General features: G+C 31.8%; 2 protein-coding genes across 7 annotated transcripts; one reads left to right on the plus strand and one right to left on the minus strand.

Moving 5' to 3' along the window:
* The first annotated feature begins 14 nt into the window (after positions 1-14).
* Positions 15-27,927, plus strand: LOC127798410 (U-box domain-containing protein 9-like). 6 transcript variants are annotated; one of them, XM_052331963.1, is made up of 4 exons: positions 8,854-8,870; positions 13,762-18,049; positions 19,240-20,323; positions 27,911-27,927. In XM_052331963.1, exons 2-3 carry the CDS (start codon positions 17,750-17,752, stop codon positions 20,317-20,319), a joined length of 1,380 nt encoding a protein of 459 aa, XP_052187923.1. In that variant the 5' UTR covers positions 8,854-8,870; positions 13,762-17,749; the 3' UTR covers positions 20,320-20,323; positions 27,911-27,927. The 6 variants fall into 6 exon arrangements, with proteins under 6 accessions (XP_052187919.1, XP_052187923.1, XP_052187922.1 ...); XM_052331962.1 differs by lacking the exon at positions 27,911-27,927 and adding an exon at positions 20,977-21,207; XM_052331959.1 differs by lacking the exons at positions 8,854-8,870; positions 27,911-27,927 and adding an exon at positions 15-42 and having other exon boundaries at positions 19,240-20,603.
* LOC127798413 (uncharacterized) lies at positions 23,022-24,814 on the minus strand. Its single transcript, XM_052331966.1, has 4 exons — positions 24,483-24,814; positions 24,183-24,353; positions 23,822-24,058; positions 23,022-23,413 (listed from the first exon to the last, which is right to left on the minus strand). Exons 1-4 carry the CDS (start codon positions 24,486-24,488, stop codon positions 23,360-23,362), a joined length of 468 nt encoding a protein of 155 aa, XP_052187926.1. The 5' UTR covers positions 24,489-24,814; the 3' UTR covers positions 23,022-23,359.
* Positions 27,928-27,975: the final 48 nt, after the last annotated feature.

Here is a 27,975-nt window from a genome sequence, read left to right on the forward strand (position 1 = left end):
GAGGCCAGTCTGAAGATGCCTGGAATTTGCTTGGAACTACTGGTAAGGTTTTTGTGTTATTGGATGATTTTGTAAATTTATGCCATCCTTTTTGTGTACGCGGGTCTTTTCTCTTAAATTGTCTTGTGACATCCCTGTTCTTCCAATTTCCAGGAGAACCATCAAGTTGACCTGGTTACTAGAATGCTTAAAGATAACTTGAAGTTGATATGGTTACGAAAATGATATATGATTTCTGAATGCTTGATGAACTTGCTTGTCAATAGCTGGAATAGCTGGAACATTTAAATATTTTGATTATGCTATGCAATTCAAAAGTGAAATGCAGAGCACATTAAATTCCAATAGACACAAACTGTGCCCAAAATTTCAAGATGCTGTTGAAGCCTGCAAATAAAACATAATTGAAACAATAACTCAATATACATACATGCCTTTATTTCATTATCCATGCTGATTTTAAGAGACTCCTCCCTTACGGATTAGACTTTAGTGACCACTTCTATTGATCTTGATACTGTCGTAGAGTTCTCCTTCTTTGCTCTCTGCAATACAATGTATATAGATTTTTGTTTTAAATTCTTAGCTGTATTGATGTGGGACAGCAAAGAATCACTAAAAAATGAAGACATACAATTAATTAAGAAGGAGAACAAAAAGAAAAAAGAAGAAACCAAGAAGGAGAGAGAGAACAGAAATTCAAGAGGAAATCATATTAATCATTCATCAAAATACTTACATGATGTTTCCTATGAAAAAGATAACCTATTTAAAAGATAACAATCCAATCAAATTAAGATTTTGACTTCTAAATCAAATTAAACTCTATCTAATCAAATCAAATTCTAAACTAGAACAAGATAAATATCAAAATAAAATAAATAATATAAATTTCAATCATGATGTATATTTAACAATATCATCAGTCTGTAAGAGATTCTTTGACCAAAAGATGAAGATAGAGAATAGAAATAATGAAACCAACTATGTCAACTAAGAATCACTGAAAAGTGAACAGAGACAATTGATTAAGAAGGCGAAAAAAAAAGAAAAAAAGAAGAAGAAACCAAGAAAAAGAGAGAGAGAGAGAGAGCAAATAAATTAAAGAAGAGGAAATCATATTAATTATTCATCAAAATAGTTACATGATGTTGCCTATGAAAAAGATAACTTATCTAAAGATTTGCCTCTATAGCTAGATTAGAAGCTATTAGAATGCTTTTGGCTTTTGCTTGCTATAAAGATTTTAAACTCTTTCAAATAGATGTTAAAAGTGTTTTTTTAAATGGATACTTAAATGAAGAAGTATATGTTCAACAACCTCCAGGTTTTGAAAATGACAAATATCCAAACCATGTTTATAGGTTGTCAAAAGCTTTATATGGATTAAAGCAAGCTCCTAGAGCTTGGTATGAAAGATTAAGTAAGTTTCTTCTAGATAATAATTACTCAAGAGGAAAAATAGATAAAACTTTATTCATAAAAAATGAAGAAAATGAAATGCTTATAATTCAAATATATGTAGATGATATAATTTTTGGAGCCACAAATGAGAAAATGTACAAAGATTTTGCTAAGTGTATGCAAAAAGAATTTGAAATGAGTATGATAGGAGAATTAAATTATTTTCTAGGTCTTCAAATAAAACAATTAGAAGATGGAATATTTATAAATCAATCCAAATATAGTAAAGATCTTCTTAAGAAATTTGAGCTTGAATTAAACAAAGTAAGTCCAACTCCCATGAGTACTTCAACTAAGCTAGACAAGGATGATAATGGGAAGGATGTTGATCAAAAGAAATATAGAGGAATGATAGTATCTTTGCTTTATTTAATAGCCAGTAGACTCGATATAATGTTAAGTGTATGTTTATGTGCTAAATTTCAAGTTAATCCTAAGGAATCACACTTAGCAGCTGTAAAAAGAATTTTCAAATACCTTTTAGGAACAAAAGATCTGGGACTTTGGTATCCAAAAGGATCTTCTTTTGAATTAATTGGGTATTCAGATGCTGATTTTGCTGGAAGTAAGATTGATAGAAAAAGCACAAGTGGGACTTGCCAATTCTTAGGAAACTCACTTATTTCTTGGTTTAGTAAGAAACAAATATCAATTGCACTCTCAACAGCTGAAGCCGAATATATAGCGGTTGGGAGTTGTTGTGCTCAAATCCTTTGGATAAAGCATCAAATGGAAGATTATGGAATCAAGTTCAATTATATTCCCGTTAGGTGTGACAATACTGGTGCAATTCAATTAACTAAAAATCTAATTCTTCACTCTAGGACAAAGCACATTGAAATTAGACATTATTTTATTAGAGAACATGTAAAAGAAGGAGACATTGAATTAGAATATGTAAGCACAAATGATCAATTGGCTGATATTTTTACAAAACCCTTAGGAGATGATCAATTTTGCAAAATTAGAAGAGAATTAGGAATGTTGAAACTTTCTGAATAATATGATTTTTTAAGTTTATTATCATCTATGCGTTTAGCTATCTTAAGTTTATTTTCCCTGCTTTGCTATACATCTTCAGTCAACCAAAGTATAGGCAATTCAAAGGTGGATTACCCAAGTTGAGGACCAACTCATGAGTATATCTTAGTTTGATTATGACAAAAAGGGGGAGAAATGACCTCATGTTTTATTTTTTGTCCTGATCTTATGTACTCCTATATTTGTCTGTCTTATGCAAAATGAATATAATTATCTTATATTTGATAAGTTTAATATGTTCTTTTATAGAAAATATTTTATTAATTAACTATTTTATCAAAAAAAAATTTATGCATAAAATCAGGGGGAGCATATCCTTAGGGGGAGTTATGTTTATATATGGTAAAATATGAAATTTTTGTCATTATAAAAAAATGGGAGATTGTTAAGTTCAAGGGTAAGTAAATACGATTTTGATGATAATAAAAATATTTTTATGATATAAATATATTTATTTCTCATATAAAAAGTAAATTTATTTTGAATTAAAAGTGGGTACAAAGAGTAAATTTATTGTGAATTAAAGGTGGATTATCTTTAGACATATTTTATTGTTTTAATCATTTATGTTTCAAAAATTTATGTTTAAATTTTCATTTATTGATAAATGGATTTCTTATTTATGCAAAAAGTATATTTATTTTGAATTAAAGGAGAATTACTTTTAGAAATATTTTCTCTTTTTCATACAAAAAGTAAATTTATTTTGAATTAAAGATAATTGGTTTTAGACATGTTTTCTCTTACTTAGGCAAAAAGTAAATTTATTTTGAATTAAAGGAGAATTGTTTTTAGACATGTTTTCTTGTTTTAATCATTTATGTCTCAAAAGCTTATATTTGATTTTTCAAATCTTGATTTCAAAAAGTAAATTTATTTTGAATTAAAGGTGATACATGTTTTCTAATTATTTGAGAAAGTCTTAACATTTTTTGAATTTCAAATTTCATATTAACCTTTTCTTTAATAGCTAGTGTGTTTAGAAGATGTATATATATAGGGTAAGTATGGAGACTCAAGGTAGAACAAACTTGATAGAGTATTCAAACAAGAGTGAGAAGGTTTAAAGTGCTGGAAGTGTGCTAGCTGGTGGAATTTTCAACCGTTGATGACTTCTTTGTAATTGTCTCTGGTTGTAAGTTTGTTATTTTTACTCATTTGTTGTGTGAGGGAATTGTATTTACTAGTAGTATGCTAGTGATTCTTGCTTAGGTAAGGGATTGTATGTTGGTTTTAGCTTCAATTAAAAGCTAGTGTTGATTTTCCTTAGTGGAACTTCAAGCTAAGTCTTGAGAGAGAGGAGTAGGTTCTTTAGAGCTGAACCTCTATAAATTTCTCTTGTTCTGTGTGGTTGTGTGATTTTAATGTTTTCAATTCTATTACAATCACCACATATTAAAATCACAAATTTAAGAGTTTTCAAAAGAGATAAAATTATTAATTTTTGAAAAACCCAATTCACCCCTTCTTGGGTATTTTTTTGGGCAACACATATTAATCATTAATCAAAATAGTTACACCATGTTACCTATGAAAAAAATAACTTATCTAAAAGATAACAATCCAATCAAAATAGGATTATGACTTCTAAATCAAATTAAACTCTCTTTAATCAAATCAAATTCTAAACTAGAATAAGATAGATATCAAAATAAAATAAATAATATAAATCCTTATCGTGATGTATATTTAATCATATTACTAGTCTATAGAAAAAATTCTTTAACCAAAAGATGTAGATAGAAGATAGAAAGAATGAAACTAACCATGTCAGCTAGGAATCACTGAAAAGTGATGACAGACAATTGATTAAGAAGGAGAACAAATAGGAAAAAAGAAAAAGAAACCAAGTAGAAAGAGAGAGAGAGTGTGAGATTGATGAAGTTCAAGAAGAAAAAAATAATATTAATCATTAATCAAAATAGTTACATGATGTTGCCTATGAAAAAGATAACATATCTAAAAGATAAGAATCCAATCAAAATAAGATTCTAACTTCTAAATCAAATTAAACTCAACTAATCAAATCAAATTCAAAACTAGAACAAGATAGATATCAAAACAAAATAAATAATATAAATCTCTATCATGATGTATATTTAACCATATCATCAGTCTGTAAAAGAAATTTTTTAACCAAAAGATGTAGATTGAAGATATAAAGAATGAAACCAACTTTGTCAGCTATAAATCACTAAAAAGTGAAAGCAGACAATTGATTAAGACGGAGAACAAAAAGAAAAAAAGAAGAAGAAACCAAGGAGAAAGAGAGAGAGAGTGAAGAAATTCAAGAAGAAAAAATCATATTAATCATTCATCAAAATAGTTACATGATGTTGCCTATGAAAAAGATAACCTATCTAAAAGATAATAATCCAATCAAAATAAGATTCACTTTTAAGTCAAATTAAACTCTATCTAATAAAATCAAATTCTAAACTAGAACAAGATAAATATCAAAATAAAATAAATAATATAAATCTCTATCGTGATGTATATTTAACCATATCATCAATTTGCAAGAGAAATTCTTTAACCAAAAGATATAGATAGAAGATAAAAAAAATGAAACCAACCATGTTAGCTAGGAATTACTAAAAAGTGAAGACAGACAATTGATTAAGAAGAGAACAAAAAGAAAAAAAAGAAGCAGAAACCAAGAAGGAGAGAGAGAAGAAATTCAAGAAGAGGAAATCATATTAATTATTCATCAAAATAGTTACATGATGTTTCCTAAGAAAAGGATACCCTATCTAAAAGATAACAATCTAATGAAATTAAGATTATGACTTCTAAATCAAATTGAACTCTATCTAATTAAATCAAATTCTAAACCAGAATAAGATAAATATCAAAATAAAATAAATAATATGAATCCCTATCATAATGTATATTTAACCATATTATGAGTCTGTAAGAGAAATTCTTTAACCAAAAGATGTCGATAGAAAATAGAAAGAATGAAACCAACCATGTCAGTTAGGAATCACTGAAATGTGAAGACAGACAATTGATTAAGAAGGAGAACAACAAAAAAAAAAAAAAGAAGAAGAAACCAAGAACGAGAGAGAGAGAGAGAAGAAATTCAAGAAGGGAAAATCATATTAATCATTCATCAAAATAGTTACATGATGTTTCCTATGAAAAAGATAACCTATCTAAAAGATAACAATCCAATCAAATTAAGATTTTGAATTTTAAATCAAATTAAATTCTATCTAATCAAATCAAATTCTAAACTAGAACAAGATAAATATTAAAATAAAATAAATAATATAAATCCCTATCATGATGTATATTTAACCATATCATGAGTCTATAAAAGAAATTTTTTAACTAAAAGATGTAGATCGAAGATATAAAGAATGAAACCAACCTTGTCAGCTAGAAATCACTGAAAAGTGAAAGCAGACAATTGATTAAGATGGAGAACAAAAAGAAAAAAAGAAGAAGAAACCAAGGAGAAAGAGAGTGAAGAAATTCAAGAAGAAAAAATCATATTAATCATTCATCAAAATAGTTACATGATGTTGCTTATGAAAAAGATAACCTATCTAAAAGATAATAATCCAATCAAAATAAGATTCACTTTTAAGTCATATTAAACTCTATCTAATAAAATCAAATTCTAAACTAGAACAAGATAAATATCAAAATAAAATAAATAATATAAATCTCTATCATTATGTATATTTAATCATATCATCAATCTTTAAGAGAAATTTTTTAACCAAAAGATATAGATAGAAGATAAAAAGAATGAAACCGACCATGTTAGCTAGGAATCACTGAAAAGTGAAGACAGACAATTGATTAAGAAGAGAACAAAAAGAAAAAAAGAAGCAGAAACCAAGAAGGAGAGAGAGAGAGATAACAATCTAATGAAATTAAGATTCTGACTTCTAAATCAAATTAAACTCTATCTAATTAAATCAAATTCTAAACTAAAATAAGATAAATATCAAAATAAAATAAATAATATGAATCCCTATCAGGATGTATATTTAACCATATTATGAGTCTGTAAGAGAAATTCTTTAACCAAAAGATGTCGATAGAAAATAGAAAGAATGAAACTAACTATGTCAGCTGGGAATCACTGAAATGTGAAGACAGACAATTGATTAAGAAGGCGAACAAGAAGGAAAAAAAAAAAGAAGAAACCAAGAAGGAGAGAGAGTGTGTAAAGATCTAGAAAAAAAAAATAGTAATAATAATAATGATAAATATAATAGTATTAATAATTTAATTCTGAAAAAAAATAAAACAAAATATATATATATATATATAATAAATAAAATAAAATAAAGGGAAAAATATAAAAAGAAAAGGGGGAGGCGCGGGCAACCCCTCGCCCCCAGAAATTTGCAATCTCTCTCTCTCTCTCTCTTTCTCTTTTTCTTTCTCTCTCTCTCTCTCGGATTTTCGCTGATTATTTGCGATCTAGTCGTTCGATCTTCGATCCGGCTTCATTTTTACTGTTTAAGCGCCCCTGATCTACAAAGAGGTAAGTGTTGTGCTTTGTTTTTCGTTGGTTTTCTGTTGTTTCATGGGAGGTATGTATATAGACGCGATGTGGGTTTTAGCCGGTTGTTTAAGGTCAAATCTACGAAGATCCGACCGTTGGATTTTGTTGGTTTTGGGATACATTGGTTGGATTTCTCGAGGGTGTCGGATGGCGGCCTCCCATCATCGGAAATCGCCGACCACGTTTGCCGGCAGTGACTGGCAGTGAGCTTCGTTTTTTGCCGAAAACTAAATCTTAGATCTATGAAAATCTAGTCGTCTGATCTATGAAAATCTTAGATCTATGAAAAACTAATTTGGGTTCTACTTAGGTCCCTTAGAATTGGCGATGTGACTGGCGAGTCACTTTGTTGATCAGAGTCCTAAGGACGAAGCCCTATTAGATGACTCGAGGCCGAGCAAGACTGACCCCGAGTGCATTCTAGGCTAGTCTATGATGATGACTTGGGTTTATCCCGAATTCTGATTTCTGATGGATTCATTTTATTCTGAGGCTAGAACATTGCAATTTATTTCTTTTAAGTCATTTATTAAATTATTAATTAATTAATTATTATGTTTTTAAAAAATTTATCAATTTAGTTATAAATATAAATATATATGTATTTCGAAAAAGAGAAACTTTAAAAATATTATCTATATTAAAGGAAATATAGTTTATGGATGAATATAAAAATATATATATATTATTTTATTGCAGCCTATAAGTGGGTGTGTAGTTCCACTATACACTTCCGTATAACATGCAAGGTGAGGCATGATGACGTAGTCGATGGCTAAGCTCGATGAATTCCATGGCGCCAAATTCGAATATTGTGCGGGCCAGGGTATAAAATAACCGATTCAGGGTGTTAGGCAATAATTAGGAATTTCGGTAATTCTTATTACGTCGCTACTTTTATTACCCAAATGTGACCACCCCATTCTATTTATTGTAAGTTTGGATTCTCAGATTTTGCTCGATCTTATTCCAGACTCGGACTTGAGTCATCATTTCCCAGGCGAGTAGACAGGATATGTTATGTTTACCTTATTTTATGCACGTATATATATATATTGTTCCATGCATAACTTGTGTATGAATTTTTATATGCGAATAACAGAAAAACACTTTTAAATGTTTCTAAATTGCATGAAATATTTTCATCATACTAGGAAAGACATAAACAAAAAGATACCATAACTGATTTCTTGTCTTGAGAATGTGAAATATTGAATGATATGGTGTATTTTAGGCACCACATGAAATGATAAATGATTATGACTTGTGCATAAAATAGGGTATCATTTGCATTATTATTAGAGGATTATCTAGTAGATTCCCTAGTGACTTACAGTAGGAAAAGATCATGGTACTGTGAGGCTTGGCATTCCAAGGCCATGAGAGACACGGATAGTATGTTTCAGCACTGTTATCACGTAGGATATGATGGTATTATAGTGTGATAATGATGTATATGCCAATATATGTACTTGTGTGCATGTGGGTATAGGCGTTAGGCCAGTTTCTACTAGTGTGTCCTTAGACTCAGTGCATGTATCATATAAAAAGGTATAAGAGACTTAGGTGGTTAAGTGAGCAACTTATGGGGGTTGTCTTTAGGCACCTATTTTTCCTACACTAAGTTTTCCTTTGAACCCCACATTATTTAAACTTATGATACATATTCTTGTTGTCCATATTATTGTATCCATGATGTTCATCCCAACATTTTTATTGCATACTCTCATAGTGGGCATGACATAACTTATACTCGCGAGTCCACAAGACTCATCATTTTTTATTAAAATATTTTCAGGGGATTATTCTTTTGAATATTGGTCCAGTAGATCTTCTGGTATGATGTCAGATCCCCTTTTGATTCCTGATGTGATATAAGATACTCTGTGGAGACATACATGTACTGTTGAGTCTGTTTCTTTGTCTTTTATTTTTGTGGTATATAATTGTGCCAAAGGCCTGAGATATGGGACTGTATATGTATTTATAACAGCAGGATGATGGATATTTATATTTTTGTACAGCTACTGTATATGAGTCATTGAAATATTTTTGTGGATAGTTGATATGGTATTTTATTCCATGTTTCTATGTTTTGTCAATAGTATTAATACTTTTAGTATATTGAGCTGGAGAAAGAGGCTTACTAATCCATGGTGGGGCCGCTGGGCCTAGGGATTAGTGCTGGTCATGACTTATTAGAATTCGGGTCATGACAGAGAGAGAGAGAGAGAAGAAATTCAAGAAAGGGAAATCATGTTAATCATTCATCAAAATAGTTACATGATGTTTCCTATGAAAAAGATAACATATCTAAAAGATAACAATCCAATCAAATTAAGATTTTGAATTTTAACTCAAATTAAACTCTATCTAATCAAATCAAATTCTAAACTAGAACAAGATAAATATCAAAATAAAATAAATAATATAAATCCCTATCATGATGTATATTTAATCATATCATGAGTCTATAAGAGAAACTTTTTAACTAAAAGATGTAAATAGAAGATAGAAAGAATGAAACCAACCATATCAGTTAGGAATTATTGAAAAGTGAAGATAGACAATTAATTAAGAAGGAGAACAAAAAGAAAAAAAGAAGTAGAAACCGAGAAGGAAAGGGGGGGAGAGAGAGAGAGAAGAAATTCAAGAAGAGAAATCATATTAATCATTCATTAAAATAATTACATGATGTTGCCTATGAAAAAGGTAACCTATCTAAAAGATAACAATCAAATCAAAATAAGATTCTGACTTCTAAATCAAATTAAACTCTAATCAAATCAAATTCTAAACTAGAATAAAATAAATATCAAAATAAAATAAATAATATAAATCTTTATCAAGATATATATTTTACCGTATCATTAGTCTGTAAGAAAAATTTTTTAATCAAAAATATAGATAGAAGATAAAAAGAATGAAAGCAACCATGTTAGCTAAGAATCGCTGAAAAGTGAAGACAAGCAATTGATTAGGGAGAACAAGAAAAACAAGAAGAAACCAAGAAGGAGAGAGAGAGAGAAGAAATTCAAGAAGAGGAAATCACATTAATCATTAATCAAAATAGTTACATGATGTTTCCTATGAAAATGATAACCTATCTAAAAGATAATAATCCTACCAAATTAAGATTCTGACTTCTAAATCAAATTAAACTCTACCTAATCAAATCAAATTCTAAACGAGAACAAGATAAATATCAAAATGAAATAAATAATATGTATCCATGTCATGATTTATATTTAACCATATCATGAGTCTGTAAGAGAAATTTTTTAACCAAAAGATATGGATAGAAGATAGAAAGAATGAAACCAACCATGTCAGGTAGGAATCACTGAAAAGTGAAGACAGACAATTGATTAAGGAGGAGAACAAAAAGAGAAAAGAAAGATGAAACCAAGAAGAAGAGAGAGAAGAAATTGAAGGGGGGGGGGGGGGGAATCATATTAATCATTCATCAAAATAGTTACATGATGTTGCCTATGAAAAAGATAACCTATCTAAAAGATAACAATCCAATCAAAATAAGATTCTGACTTCTAAATCAAATTAAACTCTAACTAATCAAATCAAATTCAAAACTAGAATAAGATAGATATCAAAACAAAATAAATAATATAAATCCCTATCGTGATGTATATTTAACCATATCATCAGTCTATAAAAGAAATTTGTTAACCAAAAGATGTAGATAGAAGATATAAAGATTGGAACCAACCATGTCAGCTAGGAATTACTGAAAAGTGAAGCCAGACAATTGATTAAGAAGGAGAACAAAAATAAAAAAAGAAAAACAAATCAAGGAGAAAGAGAGAGAGAAAGATTCAAGAAGAAAAAATCATATTAATCATTCATCAAAACAGTCAAAATAAGATTCTGGCTTTTAAGTCAAATTAAACTCTATCTAATAAAATCAAATTCTAAACTAGAACAAGATAAATATCAAAATAAAATAAATCTCTATCTTGATGTATATTTAACTATATCATCAGTTTGTAAGAGAAATTATTTAACTAAAAGATATAGATAGAAGATAAAAAGAATGAAACCAACTATGTCACCTAGGAATCACTAAAAAGTGATAAAAAGTGAAGACAAGCAATTGATTAAGAAGGAGAAAAAAAAGAAGAAGAAACCCAAAAAGGAGAGAGAGAGAGAGAGAATAAATTCAAGAAGAGGAAATCATATTAATCATTCATCAAAATAGTTACATGATGTTTCCTATGAAAAAGATAATCTATCTAAAAGATAACAATCCAATCAAATTAAGATTTTGACTTTTAACTCAAATTAAACTCTATCTAATCAAATCAAATTCTAAACTAGAACAAGATAAATATCAACATAATTAAATAATATAAATCCCTATCATGATGTATATTTAACCATATCATAAGTCTGTAAGAGAAATTTTTTAACTAAAAGATGTAGATGGAAGATAGAAAGAATGAAACCTACCATGTTAGCTAGGAATTACTAAAAAGTGAAGATAAACAATTGATTAAGAAGGAGAACGAAAAGAAAAAAAGAAGAAGAAACCAAGGAGAGGGAGACACACAGAGCGAGAGAAGAAATTCAAGAAGAGAAATCATATTAATCATTCATGAAAATAATTACATGATATTGCCTATGAAAAAGATAACCTATCTAAGAGATAACAATCCAATCAAAATAAGATTTTGACTTCTAAATCAAATTAAACACTATCTAATCAAATCAAATTCTAAACTAGAATAAGATAAATAATATAAATCTTTATCTTGATGTATATTTAACCATATCATCAGTCTGTAAGAGTCATTCTTTAACCAAAAATATAGATAGAAGATAAAAATAATGAAAGCAACCATGTTAGCTAAGAATCACTGAAAAGTGAAGACAGACAATTGATTAAGATGGAGAATAAAAAGAAAAAAGAAAAAGAAACGAAGAAGGAGAGAGAGAGAGAGAGAGAAGAAATTCATGAAGAGGAAATCACGTTAATCATTCATCAAAATAGTTACATGATGTTTTCTATGAAAAGGATAACCTATCTAAAAGATAACAATCCCGTCAAATTAAGATTCTGACTTCTAAATCAAATTAAACTCTACCTAATCAAATCAAATTCTAAGCTAGAACAAGATAAATATCAAAATAAAATAAATAATATGTATCCCTGTCATGATTTATTTTTAACCATATCATCAGTCTGTAAGAGAAATTCTTTAACCAAAAGATGTAGATAAAAGATAGAAAGAATGAAACCAACTATGTCAGGTAGGAATCACTGAAAAGTGAAGACAAACAATTGATTAAGAAGGAGAACAAAAAGAAAAAAAGAAAATGAAACCAAGGAGAAGAGAGAGAAGAAATTGAAAAGGGGGAAATCATATTAATCATTCATCAAAATAGTTACATGATGTTGCCTATGGAAAAGATAACCTATCTAAAAGATAAGAATCCAATCAAATTAAGATTCTGACTTCTAAATCAAATTAAACTTATCTAATCAAATCAAATTCTAAGCTAGAACAAGATAAATATCAAAATAAAATAAATCTCTATCATGATGTATATTTAATCATATCATCAGTTTTTAAGAGAAATTATTTAACCGAAAGATATAGATAGAAGATAAAAAGAATGAAACCAACCATGTAAACTAGGAATTACTGAAAAGTGAAGATAGACAATTGATTAAGAAGGACAAAAAGAAAAAAAGAAGAAGAAACCAATGAGGAGAGAGAGAGAGAAGAAATTCAAGAAGAGGAAATCATATTAATCATCCATCAAAATAGTTACATGATGTTGCCTATGAAAAAAGATAACCTTTCTGAAAGATAACAATTCAATCAAATTAAAATTTTGACGTCTAAATCAAATGACACTCTATCTAATCAAATCAAATTCTAAACTAGAACAAGATAAATATCAAAATAAAATAAATCTTTATCATAATGTATATTTAACCTTATCATGAGTCTGTAAGAGAAATTTTTTAACTAAAAAATGTAGATAGAAGATAGAAAGAATGAAACCAACCATGTCAACTAGGAATCACTGAAAAGTGAAGACAGACAATTGATTATGAAGGAGAACAAAATGAAAAAATGAAGAAGAAACGAAGAAGAAGAAAGAGAGAGAAGAAATTCAAGAAGAGGAAATCATATTAATCATTCATCAAAATAGTTACATGATGTTGCCTATGAAAAAAGATAACCTATCTAAAAGATAATAATCCAATCAAAATAAGATTCTGACTTCTAAGTCAAATTAAACTTTTATCTAATCAAATCAAGTTGTAAACTAGAACAGGATAAATATCAAAATAAACTTAGTAATATAAATCCCTATCATGATGTTTATTTAACCATATCATCAGTCTGTAAGATAAATTGTTTAATGAAAAGATGTAGATAGAAGATAGAAAGAATGAAACCAACCATGTCATATAGGGTGTTTTTCTACGCTTTCTCTAGCTAATTTTATGCTCATCAATGGTCAGTCAGCCTTTGTTTGACCTCATGACACACAACACTGCAACTTGTAGTATCGATTCAATTTCTACAATGTTGTTGACAGTTTCTTTCTTCCTTGGATCTGCAAAGTTCGAGAGGGTGCATTTCCCCCATACTCACATCCTGCACTGTGCATGTACTTTTGAAATCAATGTCAATCTCTGGTTGCTACATTAATGAGGATGTAGAAATTGTTCTAACTTGTAATTATGGTTTCAGGTATGTTCGCCTACCTTTGTGGTCAGCTGGTCTCTGGCCTTCAAGATCAAGCTCGATGGCTTTTTACCCGGAGAGGATTTGGAGGATGATGATGCCAAAACTCTAGATGTTGCTTGGGCAGGTGAGCTTTATTAGTTTTGGTATAAATAGGCAGAAGACTTATGCCTTAAATAACACATATATGCACAAATACTACTGGCCTTTTCCACTTCATGCTTCCTTCATAAGGGAGCAAGGATATTAACCCTCGTCGTTTTATCAGGCTCAGATGTTAGCACACTGGCTAATGCACTCTTCCTTCAATTTTACAAACCTAGAAACAATTGTCACTCACTCGAAACAATTAGATTCTTGCTTACTAATAAACTTTCAGTCGTCTGTGGGTTAACTTCAGCCAAACAAAATCTTCAGATTTCCTCCCAATATCACCCTCTGTAGTCATGCTCATTCATCCCCATCCTCAGTCGACAATCAACTTGGTAGAGGTTCATCCCCTGCCTGGCTGGCCCCTCACCACAGCTCAACCTTGGCTTTACTCGGCCAGGGTTTGGTTTGGTTTTGCTGGCCTGAGACCCAACTTCTAACTCATTTCCATCTCCTCATAGTTCCCATGTTTTGCAAAACAATTACCCTTCATCATTCCATAAACCTGTCATGTTGAAAACTTTGTTTCCATAAGAAACCTTGAACTTAAGTCACATCCACAAATCCACTGGAATGACCAAATTTACACGACAGCATTTTCCTTAAAAATAATGGTCAAATCCATATTTTTGTCTTTGTACTTTCACGTTTTTTTCATGTGGCCATCCAAACTTTTCGTTGTTTTTCATAAATTGTGCTCATGTAAGTATTGAGACCACTTTGTGAAGATCCAAAAAAATTTTATGCATCAAGCAAGTGCAAGAGCATGATCAAACTTCCTTTACCATTGTGACTAAATGAGGCTATAGTCACCTTTATTATTATTGTTATTTTAAGATAACTTATCGTACTCTCACCTTTAAACATTTATCATTTTCAAACAGTTCGGGATGAAAACACCCTCATTTGATGACAAGTTGCCCATTTCCCCACACTAAGAAGCCACAAAGGTCATGGTATAACATAAATGCATGATAAAATGCCATTAGACAACTTCTGATGCACCATTATAATCATATTTCTTGCTTGAGAGTTGCATTTCAACAAATAAATAGTCATGCATATGAAAAACAAAAAAAAGGGAGTTTGGTATTGTTGTTGAAGCTTCAACTAATTCTTCTTCTCTCTCTCTCTCTCTCATTGATACTTCATGAAATTGACATCTTCAGTCCCTAATGTGGAGCTCTTCAAAGCTCGTGGGTTGATTTAAATCAACCTAAGCCATACTTTAGTGGGATAAACTTTAGACCATTTATCATCTAATCATCCGACTTTATCCACCATTACTGATTACTCTTAACTTTTTGTTTATCATTTCATTCCAACATGTGTTGATCAAGCTTCCAGATTGTGTTGCTCCTTTATTTTCATTTTTTTCGTGTAGCTACTCGAATTTTTCGTTGTTTCGATTGCATCTCTAAGCTTATATTTTTAAGTTAATTTAATTTTTATATTTTAATCTTTTTTCTCATGTATTAAGCTAAATTTTTTATTATTTCAATTACATTCTTAGACTTATATTTTTTAGTCAATTTAAGTCGTGTATTTGTATTTTCATTTTTTTCAACTCTGGTCAATCAGACCTAATTTTTAATTTATGATCTTATTAGTCTACTATTTTTATTTTTTAATACAGTAAATTATTATTTTTCCTTTGACTCAAGTGAATGTTACATGCTAAGCAGAGGCTATTTTGGGTTTAAATGGCTACAAAATAAAAGTATTGAGCTAATAAGGCCATAAATTAAAAATTGAGTTTGATTGATTGCAATTAAAAAATTCGTGGGGTAATAAGGCTATAAATTAAAAATTAGGTCTGATTGACCGCAATTAAAAAAGTCATGGGTCAATTTGAACTTTAATCATTTTTTATTTATTTTAAGTATCCTACTTAATTTTTGTTTTCATAAAAAATTAAACATTATTTAATAACTTTTAGAAATATATTCTCACTTTGGGTGAGTTTGATTGCAAGTATAGTATTTATATAGAAAGAAAATATTTTCTAGATAATTAAATTATTTAAAATTAAATTTGAGAGAAAATATTAATTAAAAATGTTTGATTGACTTAATTTTTTATTTAGAAATTGTTGTATTTTTTTAGCTTTTGATGTTTAATTGTTATTATTTTTCATGAAAATAATCACATACACACATGCAAATAATCAATAATCAAATATATAAATTAATAATTAATTACATAAAATAATTAAATATATATATATTTAAAAAATAAATTAAATATACATACATAAAATAATCAAATAATCAAACAATGGGTCTTTAGTTGCCTAGCAAGTTCAGCCACAACTACTGTCGTTGCCCAGCCATAGTCGCCATCGTTGTCACTTGTCATCGCTGTCGCTCGAGTCATCGTTCATCGTCGTTGCCTACCGTGCCGTGGAATCGCTACCCCTATATCGTGACTTTTTGTTTTTCTCTTGCAACACTTTCGTTCGTCTTTTTTTTGTCACCGCCCACGCCTTTGTCGTCGCCTATGTTTTGCAAGTTGCTGATGGTTGCCACTGTAAGTCGTCATTGCTCATTGCTTACTGATGGCCTCTGCAACCGTCGAATCCGATCGATCCTTCTCTTCTTTTCTTCATTGATGGGTGGGTTTTTTCATTTTCATGAAAATTTTTATCTACCCTTTCCCATGAGAAAATCAGTTCCCGCAAAAGTAAAAAAATATAGCATCATGTGACCACAAATGAGGAAATATTTTTCATGAAAAATTTGATAAGTCAAACACAAAAATTCGAATTTGGGTGAAAAATAATTATTTTTTTATAAAAAGGATGGCCAATTAAATTGACCCTTATACTAAATCAAATAGCACTAAATCTAACTAAATTTAGGTTTTTTTTATAACTAAAAATATAAAAAATAGAAAAAAAATTGAACTATTAAAGTATATCCCAAGCACAACACAAGTCACCAAAAAAAGCTAACACTCGCTAGATTCAGACATTGGGCTCCATATCCCGAAGATTTACAAAATACTATCGAATACATTTAACATATAGAGATGTCAAATATGAATCTCTTGCAATGGCTAGGGAAATTGAGGAGTGAAAAAATAATTTTAAATTGTAGTTTGAATTAAGCGTGGTAGCTGGAACTCTGCACGTAAAACACATTGTTACACTCGAATCATAAAAAATAAATTAAAATTTAAAGCACCAAGTTATCTGTCATAGACCTTTGCCTTTCCTTTTTATCTACTAGAAGAAGCCCACAAAACCCCTTTATTCCATTGGTGCCATGGCCAAGCAAATTTGGCCCTCACATGAAAGAAAGTCAGGATTTTCCTCAACATCCCAAAAAAAAAAACAAGTGATTTTGTCTTTCTGAGTCATCTTTTGCACAAAAAGCATTTATTCAGAAAGGTCAAAAATAAGTAATCAACCCAACATTATTCATTTGAATTAATTTTTAAATTTTCTCAAAAATGTGGGCAAAACCCTACAAAATAGTCAATTGTTTGAGAGAGAGAGAGAGAGAGGGAGGGAGGGAGGGATTTTCTATTTTAAAAAATAAAAACAACTGGACTGACACAAAGTTTTACTTTTTTAAAATTATAATAAAAATAAAAAAAAAGAAAATTAAAATAGGAAGAATTTCAAACATGGCTTGGTTGGCGTACGTGAATGAATGACCAAATGGTTGCCGCATCAGTGCTCTGTTACTCTCCGCCTGTTCCCATCGAAGCCGAAGAAGAAGAGCTCTCAGTGGTCTCACGGAAGAAAAATCAAATACCCATGTGAGGGGACAACCATTTCAATTCGATTCTCGGACAATTAGATTCCTACCGTGCCGCCTTTGTCGGTGGCGGTTCGAGAATGGAAGGAACAGGGGTCGGAGCGCCGGAGACCGAAGCGGCGATGAAGGAGGAATTGCAGAGGCTGGTGGAGGCCGTGCTTCAGGGCGGCGACGGCGACGATTTCGACGTGGGTGCCGCCGATCGGGCGGTGAAAATCTTGTGCACTCTGAAGGATTTGAAGTTGAAGCACTGGCCTTCTGTTTCAGTTGGAATGGATAATCCGACATCCTCCGGCGTCGGCTGCGCCGTTCCCGACGAGTTCCGGTGCCCAATTTCGGGAGAACTCATGAAGGACCCTGTTGTCTTGGCCACCGGACAGGTTGCCACCCCTCTTTTCTGATCGCTTTTCTCTTGTGGGTTTTTCTGGGTTTTTGGTAATTGCCGGTTTGCTACTGTTAGCCAATTCAAGTTTCCGAAGACTTCGAACGTGATGCTTGTTTTCTTGAAATTCCTGTTAATTTGGTTCATTCTCTCTTTGAATATCAAGAATCTGCAAGCAACGATAAATTATTGGATTTCTAATTAATTATTGTTAGAAGTTTGCAATATTGGAAAAAATTAGTGAAGCCATCTGTTGTTCATCGACAATCTCTTTATGAGAAAGTAAGTAATCTTGCAGGCTTTTGTGTTTACCAGTCTCATTAGTTGATATCGTTCCTTGTAGCTACGTTTTAGACTCGTTTGCTACTGAGAATTGTGTTCTTTTACTTGGGTGAATGAACTATGAGAGCTTGGGAGAGGGGTTATTGTTGGATGGATTTTTTTTTTTTTTTTTCTCATCTTACATTCTTGATGTTGAGGATGAATCTTGAGACAATGCTAAGGCTGCTCCTTTTTGAGTTGTGAAAACAGACTCTGTAAAAGAGCAAGGAAGAGGCCGGGTACAAATACGACAATCTCCTGACCCTCCCAAAGTGGGAACTGGGGACACCATGTTGCTTGCTGTGTTACTGCTGATAGGACTTCATCCTTTGAGATAATTCGTTGACAGAACCTTATTTGAGTTCTGATAACTGTGGCTGGTGGAGGAGGTAGTAGAGATGTCTATCATGTCCATCCATTTTGTTGTCTGGTTCTGCATTTTTCCAGACTGTTATTGATTGATCCATCTTCTAGGTCTTATTTCCCTTGATACAATAAAGTTGTCTCTGTCAACTTCTCGCCATACTTTTGTTTTTCTCACTTCATGTTTAATTTTCAGTTAATCTCAGATGCTCTGCTACACTACTTAATTCTTGTCGATTCATAAATTTATTTACCACTCCTTACTAGCTCCAGGGGATTTTATAGATCTTCATCATACGGATCCATTTTTGTTGTGCTATGGCATGGGACTCTGATATCAGTTTTGGGGACTAATTTTGATTGAGCTATCTTTGGAATCTTATTTTCCTTGATGCATCAAAAAGCATTTCTTCTCTTCACTTTGTGCTTACTGTTTTTTTTTTTTTTTTAACTCTGCAATTCTTCGTTGGTTGAACTTATATGTTGAACTATTTTGGTTCACAGACTTATGATCGGCCATTCATCCAAAAATGGTTAAAAGATGGTCACAGAACATGTCCTCAGAGCCAACAAGTCCTTTCCCATACGGTCCTTACCCCCAACCTCTTGGTGCGAGAAATGATTTTGGATTGGTGCAAAAAGCATGGAATGGAGCAGCCGAACCCCATTGCAAATATCGATCATGAAGTATTGATTAATGCAGATAGAGGGCATCTGAATTTGCTTCTGGAGAAGATGACATCTTCACTTTCTGATCAGAAAGAGGCTGCAAAACGGCTTCGGCTGCTGACAAAGCGGGTGCCATCATTCAGGTCTCTTTTTAGTGAGTCTACCAATGCCATTCCCCAGCTACTCTATCCACTCTCCCTGGGAAGCGCTAATACTCATCCTGATCTCCAAGAGGATTTGATTACAATACTTCTGAATCTCTCAATACATGACAGTAACAAGAAGCTGGTTGCAGAAAATCCAGCGGCCATTCCTCTGCTTGTTGAATCCTTGAAATCTGGAACTATCGAAACAAGAAGCAGTGCTGCTGCAGCTCTCTTCACGTTGTCGGCTCTTGAATCAAACAAGTCAATTATTGGGAAATTGGGTGCCCTCAAGCCTTTAATTGACCTTCTAGATGAAGGGCATCTGTTAGCCATGAAGGATGCTGCTTCAGCAATTTTCAACCTATGTCTTGTCCATGAGAATAAGGGGAGGGCCATCTGCGATGGAGCTGTTATCGTGATCATGAGAAAGATCGCAGACCGCATCCTTGTTGATGAGTTGCTGGCTGTTCTTGCAGTTCTTTCTAGCCATGAGAAGGCTATTGAGGAGATGGGGGAGCTTGGTGCAGTGCCTTGTCTGCTTAGTATCATAAAAGAAAACACTTGCGATCGCAGCAAGGAAAATTGTGTTGCCATATTATACACAATATGCTCGAAGGACCGGTCAAAGTTGTGGGAGATCATGGAAGAAGAGAATGCCAATGGAACGATATCTAGTCTTGCACAGTCGGGAACTCCAAGGGCGAAGAGGAAGGCAAATGGCATTCTAGAGAGGCTCGATAAGATCATTTCATTCGCCTACACTTCATGATCAAGTAAATCCCTTCATCCTTTTCTGTGAATATCTTCTCTTTGTTTGACACTGTACATGCAAATCCCAAATCTCAAATCCCCAATCCCTCAACACACCTGCATCTTGTTGATTCTCTGCTTTCTCTCCCTTGCCTTATCGCTTAACCATGAGCTCTAAAACTTTGTATCTTCACTGAATTTGTCGCGAGTAAGGACACCGGCCTTACCATTGACATTTCTCCTTGTCAATGTTGCTATATACCATTTTTCTTTCTGTAGCTATGCATGGTATTTGTTTCTTTACCTTAGATGTTGAATATTGTTGTCCAGGATAGAGTCATGGCTTATGACACGATTGGCTGATTTTTTTAACAGTTAGGTATAGATGTATCATAAGACCTCGTCGTAGATGAGATCATAAAATTTCTGTAGCTGATATATTGTTCTTGAGTCACCCACGTCTACATGACATAATGTGGAAGACTTGAGTGGATTGGGACCATGGTTGTAGGGTCTCGGCCACTGCCAATCCCTTTGGGGTGTCGGCACGGCCATGGCTTTTAAATTATATCTTGTTTTCTGAACAAGGACTGGTTCTTGAATGGGTGGTCTATATATATGTAAAGAGATGCTTTGTTTGTCATCATCCGCCGACTGGGCTGTTGATTGGGTGCAGGGTATGATTGGAAGGTCATATATCTCTATCACCACCCAAAGCTTTCCCAGTAAATTACTTAAAGTGAGATTTGGTAGTGGCCAAATGAGGCTGAAAACACTTAAAAGGTCTGGGCTTGCTTGCTTGACTATAGTTTTGGGTTATACTTCTAATCACATTTGTAATATCGTAATTAGAGAAGAGTAAAAGTTCAGTTTATCCGAATTAATTGAATTGAATCGATTGAATTTATCAGTTCGGTTTGGTTTTTTTTCTTGCATTGGTTCGAGTTGGTTCGATTAATTTTTCTTAAAAGTTCAGTTTTCGATTTTCAGTTCAATTTTTTGGTTGAAAGAATCAAATTAACGAAACCGATTGAACTTTAAAATAATATTTTTTTTATATTTAAAAATTAATATCATTTTCTTTAATTTTGAGTATTTTCTATCGATTACTTACGTTTTTTTACATTCTTTCAGTTTAATCGGTTTAGTCCGTTTTATACAGTATTCAATTTTTTTGATTATTAATTAATTTATTTTTTTAATTAATCAGTGGATTTGAAAAATTAAAATTGTCCTCTTCTCTGCAAACCCTAATAGAAACAAGAAAAGGTTGCAGCACTGTCTCTGTCAATTTCTCTGGTTGCTTTCCCCAAACACTGCCACTCACTGTGGTAGGGCACTTGATAATTAATTAATCCCAGTTGTACTAAAATTGAAAATAAATAAGATATAAAATAAAAACAAAAAATAATATTTATAAAAAATAAAAATAAAAATATTAAAAAATATGTAAATAAAAAATATAAAAAATAGTTATTTAATTTAAAAATAAAAATAAATTTTATAATAAATTCTAAAAAAATTAAAAATTTTGAGTTTCTATATCTAGTCACTTTTGTCTCTAATCTCTTCATGGAGAAGATGTGTACCCAAATTGAAAATATATTTTTGATATTTTTAAATATTATAAAACAATCTTGAAATATTTTTAAAATTATAAAAATGATGAAACAACACCTTGAGATATTTTCATATCTCATAGGTCCATGTTTATAAAAATTCATTCTAATTTTGAAAAAATCATTTAGTATCTACCTAAATCGACTTGTACATGTGGTGCTACCAATTAAATAATCTTGTGTAGTATAATTTACTCTGAATATTTAGTATTTTCAAAATATTAAATAATTTCTCATAATTTTAAAAATTAAGACGGTCTCTAAGGCATTGCCAATCTGCTCCCCTAGCCAAAAAGATAGCGAGTTGTGTCGATTTGGAGGCTTCCAACATTGCTTGCCATTGCCAAATTTACTTTCCAAAGTTTTGGCAAAGCTTGATCCCCTTGCCAAATTTGGAGATCGATTATGACCAAGTCACCCTCCTTATCTCTCTTCCACAACGACAATCTCAATGCTAGAAAAGGTATGTCATTACAGACGTAATATCTGTAAGAGAAAATCGACTGGAGAAGACAAGTTGTAGATGCGACAGTGAGAAGTGGTAGATCAAGAGGTGACTATGACGAGCAGAGACAAATTTGGGTTTGTGATTTTGAATTTTTTTTTATTTATTTGTATATTAAATCACTGATATTATATATTTGAATATTTAATTATTAATTTTGTATATATATATATTTAATTATTAATTTATATATTTAATTATTAATTTTATATATACGTGTATTTGATTATTTTATGTATTAAGTGTTCAAAGATAAACTCACGACTAAATTAATTAAATTTTCAAACAAAATGTGACAATTAGAGAGAATTGTGTTAAATATATTTATAATTTTTTATACAAAATTACACATTAGTGAATATCGTATAATTTATTATCATAATATTTATTATTAAATTATAAAATAAATAATAAATTTTTATAATAATTAAAATTATTAGTAAAGTAAAATAAATAAAATTAAAATTTATTAATAAATAAATAAAATAGAGAATTAAATGAAGACGAGAATGATGAAGTCTGACTGGGGTAAACATAGTTTTTTAAGATAAAATTAAAATAAAAAATAAATTATTTATAATATAATAAAAAGCATGATTGAAACTTAATAAAAATTGTGACCTATCTTTCTATTTACGACAACAAAAAGGACAACAAAAACAATGGAAATCACAACAACCCCATCAACAAACAAAAACAAGAACATGGTAGTAGAGCCTTGTAAATTCTAATGTCTTCCCTGTTGGATATATCTGCTCAACAGATTTGCCAAAGATTGAAGCTTTCTAGACAGACAGACAGAGAGTTTAATTTCAATTCATCTAATTAATGGCTTCTCTTCTCCTCCCCCTTTGCATCATTCATCTTGACACTACTGTTCCTCCTAATTCGATCACATGCCATCTTCTTGTCAAGATGAGCCCATGGCGTTTACTTCACACCATACAAGCTGGCACCAAGCACCTTGAAAACAGCCCCAGTCTCCTCTTCTGCATGAAAACACAGAAAACCAAACATTATTAGTACATAACGACATACAAATTTTATGATATAAAACGAACTGGGTCGGGTCGTCTAAAAGACTATTATTATTAATTAGAGATTTAGAATTCATGTATGTAATGGACACTCCTATTTCTAGTCTTTACCAACCCTAATGATGAAGAAAAGAAAAGGGTAACATTTTGAATAATAATAAGTTAAAAGAAAGAGGCTTGAATTGGAACACAAGTCAAAGATTGGTTGGTAGCTTCAAATCATTAATTAGTAGGAATATTATTAATACAATAGAATGATGTAATAATGGAATATAAAATGTGTATTTAATGTTTATAAGATTAATTTTGATTGAATTAACAGAATGTTTGGAAGGGAGCGTTAGGAGGGGGTGGGCTTACCCGCTTGGAAGCGCGGAGGAGCTCCGGCGGAATTTTGTAAAGATCTTCGTCGACGGGTTTAACCAGAGTGGCGGTGGCGGTGACCTGACGCTGCCGGCGATTTTGACCCTGGAGGCTGCTGTGCTTCGGGCGGTGCTCAAAAAGCTGCTTGCTTGGCGGTGCCGTCACGTAGTCAGGCCCGACCACCACCACCTTCTTCCTCACTTGCTTCTGCTTGTCGCCGCCGCCGCTGCTTGTCTGCAACATACGCAAAAAAAGAAAAGAAAAGAAATCAAATTAACGGCAAATCGGGGCGTAATTAGTATTCCTGCATTATATCTGAGAAAGAGATTGATTCAGATATGAATTAATAATTAATGACCTTTAGGGAAGGCTTGGCGTGGAGATCGGCGGCGAGGGCGGGGGCGGGGCGGGGCTGCAAGCCGGCCTGCCTGGCGCACTCGAAGTACTGGGTGATGGGCAGATCGTTGGCGTGTTCCCAGTTTCCGAACGCCGGGATTTGGCCACTCTTCTTCCAGTAGCAGTACTCCTCCTGTATATATATATGTATGTATCCACAGTTAGCACATATATATATATATATATGTATATATAAATCGAAGAAGAAGAAGAAGAAGAAGAGACAGAAGAATTAAGGTGGTTTCTTTTGCATAAAGCTTACATCCATTTTTGTTTTGTTTGGTAGCCGAGAAACCCAGAAGGAAAAATCAGGGGGAAAGGGTGAGAGAGGGCGGAAAGGTTTACTTTAGAAGGTGGGTGGGATGGTGGGTATGGGGCAGATCTTCCATAAGAGGAGCACTCAAAAACTTAAAAACAATCAATCCTTGGCTTTGAGAGAGAGTGACAGTGACAGTGACAGTGGGGAGTGGAAAGAGGAGGAGAATGAGGGAAAAAATTTCAACGTTATTGACTTGCGTGTTGAATTTGGACTTCACTTGGCGTCAGCGCCAGATGGTGCCACTGGCCACTACTGGCCTGGCCTGGCCTAGTGCGCCATTACCAAGGAGAGGAAGAAAAAAACAGACAGAAACAGAGAGAGAGAGAGAGAGAGAGAGAGAGATGGGGGAGGGGGGTGCGGCTCTGATTGGTGTTTGTTCGTTGTTGCCCTGAAATCACGCTTCCCCTATTCCCACTGGCTTTCCTTCTCCTTACCTAACTTGCTGGCTACTGTGCTGCCAGAAGAAGTGAAGAACTGTGCCCTTTTGCCTACCCCACCCCACGGTTCACTGTTCACACCAGTCCTGTCCTGCCTGCCTGGGTGCCTTTTTCCCCTCCCCTCCCCTCCCCTCTGAAGTCAACCATTTACCAAAACTAAGCCTGCCTACCTAGCACCTAACACCTGTCCCCTTTTACTTAGTTTACTGGTATCATTTTTTATCTTATTAACACACACTGTTTTGGTTACCAAGCCGCTTCACATGACACTCTTTGACATATGGTGAAAAGACTACAGGCTAAACTCAATTTTTTATTTCTCCATGTTTTTATTTTTGTATTTTTATATTTTTTATATAATTATTTAAATTTTTTATTATTTCGATTATACTTTTGAATATAATTTTTGAGTCAATTTAATTCTTATACTTTAATTTTTTTTTATGATAAATTGAATTTTTCGTTATTTTGATTACACCCCTAAATCTATAGTTTTGAGTTAATTTAATTCATATATTTTGTATGTGAAAAAAAATAAAATAACAAAATACATGTTACACTTTGTTCATTACAAAGTACAATAATTAAATTAACTTAAAAATATATACTTAAAATTATAATTGAAACAATAAAAAATTCAATTTGCCACACAAAAAAAAAATATCAGAGTATAGAGATTAAATTAATTTAAAAATATAAATTATAATCAAAATAACGAAAAGTTCATATAGTTAGATAAAAAAATAAAAATACAAGATAAAAATATAACATTGATAAAATATTATGAGTATTTTTATGTTTTTAAGATCAGATAAATTTTTCTTTACTTTATTTATCATATAATACTTTATCTTTTACTATTATATTCTTATCGTTAAACTTTTCAAAATGATCAAAATATCCTCAAATTATTTCTCTTCTTTCTCCTTGTCTCATTTCTCTCTCTCTTCCTTCTTCTTTGACCGTTGATTATGCTTTATCTAATGGGGGAATAAAAGCTCTTAGAGCTCTCATCTCATTGCCGTTGTTAATAGTGAATAAGCGATAAGCGGTGCTAGCAATAAAAGATGTGATTGAATCCGTAACTGATGTTATTAGTGCCTTTCATCACTTGCTTGACTGCTTTCCTGTCTTGCAAGCCATTTCACCTAGTTTTCCTTTCTTGTCCAAGGTTATTCGCCTTGCCAAAAAGATACATAAAGAGACTTTTAGATCAATCAATGCCAGACCCAATGAAAGTAGGTCTTGGTCTAGTGGTCTATTTTGCTTTACTCTGGACTCAGTTGTCTAGGTATATCTCAGATCTCACTTCTATTCCTTTTCACTAAGGAAGAAGGTTGTATCCTACCCAGAAGACGACAGGCTTGATTGTCCCAAAGAAGCTCAAGGAAAGAATAGTCTCTCTCTCACAAATGCATACACACAATTTTCAAACTTGGCATTCCCATTGGGTTTCAATTGAAACCTAAATGGTTTGATCTAACTTTCGATTGAAGCCAGGGGTGATCAAGGCCTAAATGGTTGGGTTTTTGCTATGGCATTGTTGGATTCTAGATGGAAATCGAACCATTTGGGTTACAATTGGAAACCCATTAATGATGTTGGATTTTTATTAGAACTTAAATGAGGAAATAGAGATAAAAAGAGAAAAATGTAAGAGAATTAATAGAGAAGAATCATGAAACGACTAACAAAGAGATTTTAAATAAGAAAGATAAAGAAAAGAGAAATAAAAAAGGATTAGAGGAGACAAATTGGTTTGGTGATGGTTGATAAATGGTGAGTATAGTGAGAGCAAAAAATGTTGGGGAGATGAGAGAGAAAGAGGGATAAGGTAATTTAAATATTGAGACAAAATGATCAACTTTTAGAGTCTATTAACGATAAAGGAGGTTTGTATTGTTTGTCCACATATAAGGGTAATTAATGCTTTTCTATTATACCACAGGGGCAGTGTGTGAAATTAACCCTAAATTTTAGCTTGTGTGTAACTCAAAATTTGAGGCTCATACTTTAAAGTTTGGAAGGCTCAACCTCAAGTCCTTTATTAATCAAATTTTAAACAAATATTTTCACAAAATTTAAGGTTAAAGCTTGATATCATGATCGTTTCCCGTAAAATATGTGAAATTAGTATACTTTAACTTATTCGCAAGTCTAAAACCCTCAATCTTTTAAAGTTTAAGATTATTTATTTAACTAAATAAGTAATCTCGAATGAATCTGAATAGGGTTGATTTTTGAACCTCACAAGTAACTGTTCATTTGCAATTACATAATTCACGAGTTCAACTAAGAGATATATTGTCACTATAGTTTGGGAATAGTATATTACAAGTTTAAAGTTGTAGATTCAATGTCTTAACTTTGCTAGCATTTGAGTGTTTTTATGTCATATTATTTGACACTTTAAGCGAGATGAACTAATAAAATTACCAATGTCATCCTAAAAATTTACGTGTTATCTACGGTAGTAAGGGTTAAATGTAATGATTCTCAACCCTTTTGAGTTTATTGATAATGTGACGTCGAACCAATTTCTTAATTTTGTATTATTCATAAAACTTCATTCTGCTTTATTGGTAATAGTGAATGTTCGATTATTCGGTTGGTTATTAAGTGATTTGTGAATAAAATAACCAAAATTAATCACACTAACTAATGTTATGAAAGCTTAGGCAAACTTAAAGAAGGATTAAGGATAACACAATTAAGCAGATGACAGGGAAACACTTTTTTTTTTTTTTTTTTTTTTTCATATTTTGAAGCTTAGCTTAATGAAACAATAGGCTAATGCTTAAACACGAAAAAATTGAAATCTTAGATAAAAACACTACGTATGGCGATATGAATTACCTAAATAAGAATTATTGAATAACAAATAATTAGTTCAAATATTTACAAGTAAGAAGTATTGGATTCTTTTTTGTATAGGACTTGAAAGGAGAAGGAATGAATGTTGGAAGGTAAACAAGCATCTATTATTGAAGTCTCCTCAC

The sequence above is a fragment of the Diospyros lotus genome, chromosome 3 (assembly GCF_014633365.1).
Source record: "Diospyros lotus cultivar Yz01 chromosome 3, ASM1463336v1, whole genome shotgun sequence".
NCBI lineage: Eukaryota > Viridiplantae > Streptophyta > Magnoliopsida > Ericales > Ebenaceae > Diospyros > Diospyros lotus.

Bases quoted from the DNA above. Each gene is read 5' to 3' on its own strand.
- LOC127798410 (XM_052331959.1), top strand. From the start codon at position 17,750: ATGGAAGGAACAGGGGTCGGAGCGCCGGAGACCGAAGCGGCGATGAAG. The intron at 18,050-19,239 runs GTTGCCACCCCT...TTTGGTTCACAG, and splicing joins TTGTCTTGGCCACCGGACAG to ACTTATGATCGGCCATTCAT.
- LOC127798413 (XM_052331966.1), bottom strand. The intron at 24,059-24,182 runs GTCATTAATTAT...CGTATGTTGCAG, and splicing joins ACGCCAAGCCTTCCCTAAAG to ACAAGCAGCGGCGGCGGCGA. The intron at 23,414-23,821 runs GTAAGCCCACCC...GTTTTCATGCAG, and splicing joins TCCTCCGCGCTTCCAAGCGG to AAGAGGAGACTGGGGCTGTT.